At 35.6% G+C, this 12609-nt stretch overlaps 1 protein-coding gene across 2 annotated transcripts in view; it reads right to left on the reverse strand.

The window, feature by feature from the left end:
* Window positions 1–458: 458 nt before the first annotated feature.
* The window catches only part of PPP3CA (protein phosphatase 3 catalytic subunit alpha), a 294575-nt gene continuing 282424 nt past the window's right edge, over window positions 459–12609 (reverse strand). Inside the window, exons 12-14 of one of the 2 annotated variants that reach the window (XM_063107898.1) lie at window positions 9294–9391; window positions 6231–6260; window positions 459–3096 (exon numbers count right to left, since the gene is read on the reverse strand). In XM_063107898.1, the coding sequence (XP_062963968.1) occupies window positions 2900–3096; window positions 6231–6260; window positions 9294–9391 (325 nt within the window). In that variant the 3' untranslated portion in view covers window positions 459–2899. The remainder of the gene's footprint in view (window positions 3097–6230; window positions 6261–9293; window positions 9392–12609) is intronic. The other variant, XM_063107899.1, reaches the window with a different exon arrangement.

Here is a 12609-nt window from a genome sequence, read left to right on the forward strand (position 1 = left end):
CAGTTAAATCCAGCTCTTAATCGTTGAAAAACTAGATGAAAATCTGGCACTGAGTTTGAAACCCATGAGAGGTAAGTCACCCTGGGGGAAGGAGGAGGAGGGTGGGTGGGGGACAGGGGATTGTTTCTGTGTGTGTGTGTGTGTGTGTGTGTGTGTGTGCGCGCGCGCGCGCGCACGCACACGCACGCATGTGTGTGCACAGGCGTGTATCTGTGTGTAGCCAAAGGTTCACTGGCATAAGCAAATCAAGAATTCGATAATTTCTCCAAAAGTGAAGGAGATCTAATAACTTAGGACCTTGCAGTGGTATCCCTCTTGGAGAAATAACTTCAGTTCTATATTGATTTCTTTGATAGACCAAATTATTATGCAAAAATATGTGGTATTATTTTCTAACCACTGACCGGAAAGACCAAGCAATACTCACATCAACTGCTTATTTTAATGTCAAATGTTTATTTCTATGCCATAGTTGCCTCAGCACAATTTGTAAAAGAAAGGAATCCAAAAAATGAAATTTTTATCAGGATATTTTCTTTGCAATTATAAGAAAAAAAAAAATAAACACCTTGGTACCAGAATTACCATTTCCTTCATATCATTCTAGTTAGTTGCATCTAAATATTTTCCTTGGGTGTCATTTTTTTTTAGGATGGAAAAATATCCACAGGAAAAAAAAGTTTGGATTCATTAAAATAAACTTGGGATAGTCTTTGTCAGAGAATATATATCTAAAACATCTTTGTTTTGGTACACTATATCACTAATTGTTATATTCTTATTACTTAATATAACAGGCATACTTTATTACATAAAACAAAGTGCACTAAAGATGAACAATGTTAGAAACAAACTGAAATTTGGTGTATCTTAACCCTTCGGGTGATTAGTATTAGCTAAAGCGCAGGTATACAAATTTCATATTAATACAAATGCAACTCTCTTCTGTGTTGAAAATGCACTTAGTAGTCTAGTTCTTTTTGCTTTAGCAGATAGGGAATCCAATACAACTGAAACAACCTGATAACAAATTTCTTTTTTCAATAAAAAGGAATGCTCTGGTTTCTTAGCTGGCTCTCACATTTGCAGGAGCCAGAAGATGGCATTTACTCTTTAAATAGACTTCTCTCGTCTGATTTGAGACACAAATCCACCAAGATTCTTATAGCGGAAGTAGGCACCACACCTCAGATCACGAGGCCCTTTGAAAGAAGCCTGTCAAAGTAAATCTGTGAAGAGTGGAGGTGGGCCAGCACCTAGAAGACGCCATGGTGGCTGTGCACGTAAATCCCTTCAGCAGACTCAGGGAAAGGATGAGAGTTCTTTAAGTTCATGCACATTTTATTGAGTAGTAATATAAAATGCTTTTTCTTTTTCATTGTTACAAGTGCATGCTTTGATTGCCAACATTTCAGAAGTCAAATTACAAAGGCAAGGCTTTAGGCTGTAGTGAATTACCTGGGCACTTATACAATTGTTAAAAAATATGAATGGAATTTTGTTGTTGTTTTCAGAATGAACCAGTTGTAACCCGTAACTGATATACAAAGGGAAAAAAGTGAAAAAAGTACATATTTTGTGGCACATGACAGAACCGAACAAAATAACTAAACCGTAATGACATTACAGTTACCATGCATTTAGAGTTTCACATGTAACTACAAACTTATTTAAATTTCACAAGGTTTGCTAAACATGCTAACCATCTATATGTGCACTGACAAGCTTATGTTAAAAACTTTTAAGAATACTCTCCCCTTTAGATTTTTTCAAAGCTTTTTTTGATTACAAAATTTCAAAGGCATTAAGCATTTTAGAGAATATAAAGTACGCCAGTATACATACATTTCCAGTATATGTCAGACCACTAAGCGCATTACAGTCCCATACAGGCCGATACAGCCATTTTTTTTTTTTTTTCTTAAAAAACATGCATAGGCAGATTTTTTTTTTTTTTTTACAGAATATAGATGCTTTATCACTGTATTTAATATGGTGTCTTGTTCACTATACTTAAAAATGCACCACTCATAAATATTTAATTCAGCAAGCCACAACCAAGACTTGATTTACCAACAAAAACCCCTAAATATAAACGGCAAAAAAAGATAGATGTAATTATTCCAGTTTTTTTTTAAACTTAAAAAGGAAAGAAAAGATATTCATTGCCAAATTAATAAGAGAAGTGTTATATGGAAAGAAGGGCATTCAAGCACACTAAAGAAACCTGAGGTAAGCATAATCTGTACAAAATTAAACTCTCCTTTTTGGCATTTTAACAAATTTGCAACGTTCTTTTTTTTTTCTTTTTTTCTTTTTTTTTTAAGACTGCCTAATTCATTTTACAGTCATTGTCTGACAAGAGTAGCAAAACATTATCAATAAATAGTCCTTATTTAGTTTGTACATCATTTTGTTAAAAATGTTTGATGTCATCCTTTTTAGTGCTGCGACTGTAAACGTACAATAGAGTAAGAAATTAGACAAAGTTTTCATGTCCAGTAACAGAATAAAAGGCCTTTCATTAACCTATCTAGGAGTCCCCAATGCAGTAGGAAAACATGTTCATTCCCCTAACATTGCAGTATATATACTAGCATTAGCTTTCTTTTTAAAATTTTTTTCCCCTATAAGCATTTTTAAAAGGCATACCCAAAAAAGGTGTTTAACCATCACCCCCACCAAAATATAGTTTATTATCTCTCTCCCTCTTTTTTAATGATAGTGTAAACTGAATCCAATTCCTGGCCCCCCGAGCAAATACGCTACCGTGAGAGGCAAGAACATCCAACTGCTGAGATGCAGCAATCCCATCATGCCCTGCAGCTCACCAAAAAAAGAAAAAGAAAAAAAAAGAAAGAAAGAAAGAAAGAAAAGAAAAGAAGTGAACAGGAAGTGGTCACTGAATATTGCTGCTATTACTGCCATTGCTGTCCGTGCCGTTAGTCTCTGAGGCGAGAGCCTTGTTGATGGAGTTAAGGTTGGCGTCAGAGGGCATGGCATCTCTGCGAGGTGGCATCCTCTCGTTAATCCGGTCTAAGCCCTTGGCTTCCTCGAAGCTAGTGATCTTATGTTGTGGTGAAAATCCTTTGATAGCTAAACAGAAAATCATTAAAGAAAGAAAAGCAGGGTTAGCCAGAGGAAAACAAAGGGCACCAGTGGCTGCATCGGGTGACGTTAGAGATTTCGCAGTGAGAGGGAATCCTTTAGTGGAGAACAAATTGACGGGACCTGAACACAACACAACAGACTCCTTACCATACTTGGAGATAACCAAAAGGTGTGAAAACAGCCAATGTCTCTTGCCAACCAAAATGTCCTCTTGAAGTTATTAAGATGTAAGCATTTCTCTTGTCTTCATGAAAGTATAGCTCAAACAAATCCGAAGTGGATATGTAAAGAGGAAAGTTGCTTCCAGGGACAGGCCTGTACAACCAGCATCCGCTGACCACATCACTAGCATGATTACTGCATCAAACACACTGACCTAGACAGGCTGTAGCATATGCCTATTTTTACTCTTCACTGTGTTAGGGATGGCAAATTCAGCGGAATCACTGCATCTGCTTTACCTAAAAATCTAATAAAAGGCTTAGAAGCAGAAACTAAAAGGAGCTAGAAAAGGAATTAACCAGGGCATTTCCATCCCCTCTTAGAATCCCAGAAAGACCTCCTCAGTAAACAGTTCAACGGTGGCATGAAAATAATGAAATTATTAACTACTGTTTCCTGACTCAACTTTGGAAACAAGTGGAGTGGTGACAAAACAAGAGAAACTCAGAAAAATAAGGATAAGGTCACTAAGAAGAAAAGCACTGTCTGCCCTTCAGCAGCGAACAGGTCAAACTGATGTTCATCTGGCATCCATTACTGCCTAAATCAAAGAAAAACCCATTCTTACTAGATCAATGTAGATGTAAGTGGTGGCTAAAGAATAACAAGGGGAAAATACCTTTCACAATTTTTAGCAAAAATATATTGGACCGGTTTTGGTCCTACTCCATCAAAACTTGGAATTCTCAAAGTGGGAGCAGTTTTTTGGGTTATTTATTTTTTTTTCCTTTTTGTAACTTTCAGTGTACTACAGAGATAGGTAAGGCATTTGTGCAAGAAACTTAATGATTTCTTCAGTGTGTGCACCAACCAGTGAGCTGAAGATAAATTACATAAATGGGGAACCAATGACATCAGTTTGCTTTACTGCCTGTGAAGTGCAAGCCAGATATTTAAGGGCCAATCACCAATGCTGAATTGGGCTGCATCTCCATGGCTGATTAAGGACAATTTCATGGTACCTTTATCCACCCCACCTTATTCGCAAAAAAAAGGAAATCAGTTTCAAGTTGAAACTTTGCGAGCCACTCCTACACAAATGTGCAGTGCCTTTCATTAGTATGGATGAGATTCTTAAAAGTTATAAACAGTTATTTCAAAACTCATTAAACGATGAGAAATAGTTTGTTCCCCCTCGGCATTTTAAAGGTTAGCATAATGGTGATTAGTCAAGTGTGAGAGGAAGAAGATGGGGAAATGGGAAAGACCAAGGCCCAAAGCAAAGCTTCTTAATTCTTCTCTAATTTGTAATAAATTGCAAAATAATGGAGCTGTCTAATGAGCACCCACCCTGAAAACTAACTCAACTACTTTGAAGGACCAAAAAAATGGAAGGAAGTGGTACTCTACTCTTTTTCTAAACTACTATGAAAATCATTTCATCATAACTAATGAATATAAAAAGTTTGTCATCATAATTTATGAAGCAATTTCATTAATTTAAATGGTAAAAGTGGAATCTCAAGGTTTTAAAAGCCAATAGGGTGGGAGCATAGAAATTAAAAATCTAGCTAGAACAATGGATATTTCTAGAATGGGGCACCATTTCTAGTCTTTTTTGTCTCCCTTGGTATGGAAGAATGTGCTCTGCTGTAGTTGCTGGTCAGACAATGGGTATTAGCAATTTACATTGGTAGTATACTTAACACAACACAGAGTCACAGAAACCACAGAAAACAGCCAAACTATCAACAAGAATGCACACTGCAGATTAGAATTTGCCAAGAGGAATAGAGAATTCCCACATAAATAGCAGTTTATTCACCGCTATTTAGGAAGCAGTTGTATTTTCTCTTACAGTGCTATTATTTCCCTACCATATTCAAATCACGTACAAATTGGAAGAAGTCTGAAGTGGCACTTTTTATACCATACCAAAGGACCATATGCACACAAATTTGGGGAAAATACGAAGTTATATTGCAAGAACAAAATACAACTGAGGAATTTTGTTTTAAAGGGGAACTTCAAATTATTCTTTTAAAATTTCCAGAGGATATGGTATATATAATAAATATTAGAAACTATTTTGATATGCAGTTTTCTCACAACCATATATTTAAAAAGCACTCAATTAAAAAGTAATCACTACAGGGTCAACTCTATTGTCCTTGAGCAGTGCTAGGACACAGATGGAGATATACACTTCTTGATTTACCCTGCAGCTCCTAGCACAGTGCCTAACACAAAGCAAACACTCAGTAACATTAATCAATTGAGTGATTACTTGATATTCACTATTCTTGTTATTGGCCACTTCCACAGCCACTACATACTTTGAACTCTGTAGTATTTTGCTGGTGCTAATTCTCCTACAAATACCAGTAGGTTAAAATTTGATAAGACTAGCAGAGCTGTTTATCTCATACACAACTGTCTCATATTGGAATATTTTTTAGAGACATAAATTAATGTTGAACTACAACAAAGCACTATTCAGATAAACTTTTTTTTTTTTTTTTTTTGGTTACAAACTTCTGAAGACTGGAATGAATAAAGCTATTTTTATTCTCTCCTTTTCAGTGCTGCCTGAATGTGATTTGAGGGAGGGACATGGTTCAGCTCAAAGAATATTATTTTATGTGTTATTTGTCAAAAACAGCTGCCATAACCCCCACCCCACATCGTTCAAGATATATAATTCTTTTGTGTCCTGTGATTGTACTAGGTTTATTGCATACAAAAGTCAAACATAGCTTTAAGGGAAAAAAAGAACAAACAAACAAACCATAGAAGGACATTTTCCCCTTTAAAGCAAGAACATTTTGGTTAATACTGAGCCACAACTGTTAGCCCAACACCCACACACTCTGTACAAGCTACAGCAAAAAAATGAATACACCCAGCAGAGCCCTTATCTGTTGCAGGCACAACAGAAAGGGGACTGGCCAATTTACCTTCATCAGCCTCAATAGCCTCAACAGTAGCTGAAGAGAAGAAAGGGGGTGCAAATGAATGAGAAGAATGAGCAGAGGATTTTTCAACTCTAAGAACAAATCAGTGACGATCAAAGGAGCTAGGAGAACTAATGTTCCTGCAAGTGCTGGATTCTGGCACAGACAACACAACAAAAATGCTAAAATGAAAGGAAAAACACCACAAAAATAATGAGTTTACTTATGAGCTGGATACACTTATCTGAGTGAACTGCTTTGGGTTTTGCTCATTAAATAAATGACAAAATGATTAACTCTTTAAGAACACGCTCAAGAAAGATTTCTTTTACTATAAAACCCTTCCTATATTTGGTGATTTATAGTTTAAAAATGGCAGTCAAACCGGCAGAACCTGAAACAGTGCCACAGCGTCAGTGGGATAATTCACACTATTTAATATTAAATAGCATCATTTCCTAATGCAATGGGAAACTGGGGGTGTACATGAAAATTTAAAGGAAGAATAAAATCAGTGTGTTAAAGTTCATAATGCATGTGACTCTTTAAAGACAAACATGGAGCATGTTTAGATTTGGGGGTGGGAAGAAGGTGAAGGAAACAGAAAAAGAAAGGGAATGATATAGTCTGGACTTCTTTTATCAGGCAGCCTAATTTAAAATCAGTTTTCTTTTCCTTACTGGAATACCATTTTTAGAAATGAAACTCTCGAAATGTTACAAATCAAGTGGTAACATGCTAGCAGCGGCAATAATTCTATCAGCATTTTAAAGAACAGGCAGCCTCAATACTGAAAGCTCATTATACTTGCATATGAGGTTTCACATAAACATACTGAAACAGCATATTTCAGAGGCAGAACTTTAAAAGCCCATTGCTTTATCAGCACTTTTTATGATAAGGTTATGGTTTATACTTTCACTGTACAGGTGTGTGAGTCTTTCCATATTATTAAGGATAGTTGACATTTTCCTCATTAAATGCTAAAATGCAAAACTTTTCTGTAAGTCCAAAATGTTTAATATTAAAATTCTACACCTTAACTTTAATTTGCATTTTTCTTACACTTTAAGGTTTTAAAACTAGAGCAACTGCCAAATGTATACTGTATTTCCTTCAGTGCATTTTAGATTCTTTATGATAAATATGCAGAACGGTTACCACTATGGAGAAGAGCTAAACAGCAAAGCTTTAAGTAATTAACCTTTTTAGGCAAATTGAAGGGTGTCAGGCAATGAATTTCGAAGTTCTGTTAATGGATGTAGTTTAAAATATACATTAAGTCCTTAAATTCTCAGGACAAATGAGGTTCCACCCCACGTCTTTTACGTGTGTGTGTGTGTGTTTCTGTTGCGTGTGTGTATGTGTGTGTGTTCAACATAGAATAACACAAACCAATGGATTTAAAATAAATTAAAGTAAATGATCTAAGTTGAAAATACAGGCAAAAATCTGGAAATGAAAAAAAAAAAAAAAGAATTTTAAGAACTTAAGTAACAAGTTTAAAGAAAAGCAAAAAATCTGGAACCACACCAGCACTGACGTATTAGAAATATGTACTGCCCGTTACTAAATGTATCCTTCTAAAGCAAATATGGCCCATAGTTTCTGATAGTACACTTGCTGTGTCTTAAACCGGGCTTATCAGAAACTGCAGATTTCAATCAGTTAGGTAGAGGTGCATTTTGTGCATACAAATGATCAATCCATTTATGCTAATGTTTTAGTGAGCATGTTTACTTTGGTGGGAAAACATCTGTTTTTAAGTTATTAAAATAATTTTTAGCTATAAATTTGAAGGGAGGATTTACTTCAATACTGTGTATTTTCCTACCTTCACTGAAAATATTTTGTCTTTTGGTGAAAACTCAAAAACTTTAATTTTGGAATAAACTCAACTGAAAATTGATGATTTCATGATGCTGCTAGGATGTTATCATTTAGCAATTCAGGAAGTTGATCATTTCTCTTCATGTGGAAGAAGTGTGTCTAAATAACATAAGCCTAAGAATACCTGAATCTTCTAGGTTGAAGGACAGGGATAGAAAAGAAAATACAAAAAAGATTCAGGGAAAGATACAAGAAAATAAACAACACACTAAGATTGCTTTGAAAATGTTATAGCACATTTTTGTCTTCATTTTTTTCTGTTACAGTCTAATCTAATAGCAAAATTTCTATCAAGTATTGTTAATATTGTATTCTAATTAATAATATTAGGTAAAATTGATAATGAAACAAAAATAACAAAAGTAAAAGAGTGTATAGAACTGTGCTGTTTAACATGGTAGACACTAGCCACATGTGGCTATTTAAATTAAATTTAATGAAAATTAGACAAACTAAAAAATTTAGTTTCTCATTTGTATATTTCAAATGCTCAATAGCCACATGTTGCCAGTGGCTTCTGTACAGATACAGAAATTTCCATCATGACAAAAAGTTCTGTGGGACAGTACTGGTCTATACATTTTAATACAAAATCTCTATTTCAAAGGGAATGTTATCATTATTTTTCAAAAATAAAATGTGGTTCTACTCAGTCTTTTATGTTTTGGATTGATAAATCACAGAAAAGACACAGATGGCTCCCAATTTTTATTCAAGTATGTAATAGAATCATCTTTTTTTTATACTCTTCTTCCGTTTTCCACTAAAATCTAGACTTATGAATATGTATTATAGTCTGTGTGTGTATTTCATCAATCCTGTATAGATAACCAGAATATTTATTAAGAATATAATTAAGAAGATGTTTTTAGCAACTGATTGGCTCAAAGTAGTCAAACCTATTGTGCATGCAGGCAACCTAAATGAGTTGTCTTACATATGTGGACTGATATGTAAATGAAGGACTAGGGGAGGAGGATAAAGAATACACTCCAGTGAATGAGGGAGCTACTATGTTTGACATGACTGACAATACTGATTGGGGTTTCAGCTCTTTTACCAGCTGCAAAGAACTGAAGACCAAGACAAAGCTTAAATGAATGAATAAATCAGGGCCCTAGCAACACAGCTGACTGAGATGCTGTGGGCACACGGTCATACCAATGGCCTGCTTACCGCTTTGCAGCGTTTGCTTCCCTCCAGAAAGCACTCCGCTGGGGAGCATGCCGGTGGGGGTCAAGCCTTTCAGGGTCAGCACACTCTCACTCTCTTCTCTGGAAGGCACAATGAGGGGGTCATTAAAATTTATTTTCTTTTGTAAAAAATAAATGACTTAGAAAAAATGAATATAAGAATCCACTAGAAAAAATGAATATAAGAATCCACATTTATCTCTATCTTGGCCCTCTAGATCTTTTTTTTTCTCACTTAAAACATACCATGTATTTTTAGACATTTATATGGAAGTAATGTTACATGAATGACTGCTACAATAAAGTCTATATTATCAAATAGTGGGTGTTTCCAATATGGTAGCCCCCAGCTGCGTATGGCTCTTAACCACTTGAAACGTGGCTAAGTGAGTTGAGATATGTTGGAAGCGTAAAATACACAACAAATTTTAATGACTTAGTACAAAAATAAGAATGGAAGGGAAAATATCTCTTTAATAAGCATTGCATTGATTACATGCTAAAATGACAAAATTCTGGATATTTGTGTAAAATATATTATTAAAACTAATTTTACCTGTTTCTTTCTATCCCTCTTACTATGGTTTCTAGAAAATTTAAAATGACAGATATGGCTCACGTTACATTTCTATTGGAAAGTATTGTTCTAAAGGATTCTTTTGTCTTCCTCCTATTTCTATTGGAAAGCACTGTTCTAAGGGATTCTTTTCTCTTTCTCCTACTTTTCACTCTCTCCTTTAGCAAGACCATCTGCTTATGCTGCTGCAGTCTTGTCTCCATGGTGTTCACTCTTATGTCTGCATTTCTAACCCTCACCTCTCTGTGAAGCTCCAGGGTAGAATGTCTAACTGCCTCTTCATGAGTGTTTTGCCAAGTTCAACTCATCCTGGTCTTCCCAATAATACCTGCTAGATATTTAAATGGAGAAATACTTTCTCTTTCTTAGGTAACAGCATCCTCTCAATTGCATAGACTGGTACCTCTGTAGAAAAGAATAGTTCCTCTTCCTTGTCACCTCTTGCACAGGTAAGGGTTCTTGTAGCAAATGATGGAAATTTAATCTGGCTAATTTTTATAGTATAGAGATGTATTAAAGGATATTAGAGTGCTCACAGATCCAGAGAACTGGACTTGCATGCTCTGCAGTCAGGTAGGGCACCAGTGACCACTCACATTGAGGGGTCAGCTCCATGAAATGCTGTTACTGATGTAGCCAACAGCTAAGCCCACACTCATGGCGTGTAGGTAACTCCCAAAATGCTGAGGCAGAAGCTCTTCCATTGCTGGCCCCTCCGGTTCCACACCTGACAGAACCATTTCCTGCCTCACTTGCTTGCTCACAATGCTCATTTTGAAAAAGAAGCTTTATGTGCAATTTATCTGATTGGTGAATCCTAAGCAACCTGCCTTTACCTTACCAGCAAGGGCTGCTGAAAGACAGTTTTCTTATAATGTTGCAAATTTCCAAAATGTAAGGAACATGCTGGGCAGCTATACCTGACAAATCTGTACCACCAGCCCCATATATTATTCATCACATTCTAGTTTCACAAATTCTCACTTCCAGAATTTCTCATATTTATCCCTTCCTTTACATTTCTTTTCCCATAGCCTGGTTTAACCTTTTGCTTTAATAGCTTCCTAAATGTTTTTCCTGCTACCAATATGTTATCTTGCTAGACAATCTTCACATTGCCAATAACATACATATCAAAACATGGGTTACAGCATGTTTCTCACCCTGTGAAGATCATTCCATGATTGCTCATTGCCTATAAACATAAAAATCAAATGCTCTACTATGGTATTCAATGCCCTCAAGGATCTAGACTTAAATACATTTTCAGCCTAATTTTTTATTAGATTCCTCACTCACTTTCATGAACATTCCATTCAGGGAACATAATGGCTCCCTCTTGTCCAATGCCACAGCAGAGCATCTGTTCATGTATTAAGCACACACCTCATTCTCTTATATGAGTTTATTGTCTAGATGCCTGTCATTCCAATTTAGTATCTGAATAGCCTAAGCTTACCATACACATTTAATGCTTGATTACTTCTTACTAAGCTTAACTTTTCTCTGGATATGATCCCTTTGTATTCTGTGCATTTACTAGAGATTTTTTTATTATAGGAAGGCAATAACATATACCTTTTTAAATTTTCTATTAATATGTGCCACCTTAAGTCAAGTCACTGATCATCACTGGGTTCAAATAGTCCATTTCTCATGGAATTGTCTATGAAAATTCTGAAGCTGTTTTTACTTCCCCTCATAGAGACTTCAGAGAGAAAAAGGAATAAAAGTTTTTACTGGTAAATCTAAGGCACAATAAATAACCAAGTGTTTACTCAGAGCACCAGTTGAGTTTATGATCTTCGTATAGTCCTTTGCCTCCACAGGACGTTTTTCTAGCCACACAGGCCTCCTTGCTGGTCCTCAAAAACTACTGGCTTTGCTTCTACTTAAGGATCTCTGCACTTACTATTCCCTTTGCCTTCAACTTTCTTACCCCGTTTTTTCATGAAGGTCACCACACTTGCTCAAATACCATTACTCAGAAAGTTCTTTATTGAATATATATCAAAATAAGTGCCTTATCCCCCACTTGCTATCCCACTATATTGCTTTTTTTCCCCACAGTACATGATCAATGCTTCAAGTTCTATTATATTTATTTATCGCATGAATGAATGAGTCCTGAAAGTTTAGTTAGAAATGTAGAGCATTAGAGCAAAGGCAGCCTCATTCATTAAGCTGTAGGGAGGAAGGATGCTCTAGTTTCAGCTTTCACATGACTTGTTCTGATTGTGCTGGCTACCACAGAGTTACTACTGACTTTGATTTGGTGTCTTCAAGAAAGGATAATAATGCTTTTCAACCTTGTTGTGGCTCTCTGCTTTTAGCAGCAGTCATTTAGTAACTCTTTAGTGACTCTACCAGGAGTAGAATAGAAATAGCAGAGGAGAAATCAAAAGAGCCAGTGTAGCTACTCTCTATGAGAAACAGTTGAGGCAAAGATTTGCAAAAAATTAGACTATTACATTATACAATATATAAACGCAGTATTTCCCAAGCTATTCCTATCTACCGTTGTTAATATGTATAACTGTGAATTGACTGTATACCCCTCACACTCACATATAAACATACCATATTTTAAAGTAATCTTTTGAAGAGAAATGCAGTTGCTTTGTATTATCTAGAAATAGATAATTGAAGTAAAAAAAGTATAGAGAATTTCCTTCAAAAAATACTTGTTTTATGAATCCATGCTTAATAATAATAGCATGAC

This window comes from Cynocephalus volans, chromosome 9, assembly GCF_027409185.1.
Source record: "Cynocephalus volans isolate mCynVol1 chromosome 9, mCynVol1.pri, whole genome shotgun sequence".
In the NCBI taxonomy this organism is placed as follows: Eukaryota; Metazoa; Chordata; class Mammalia; order Dermoptera; family Cynocephalidae; genus Cynocephalus; species Cynocephalus volans.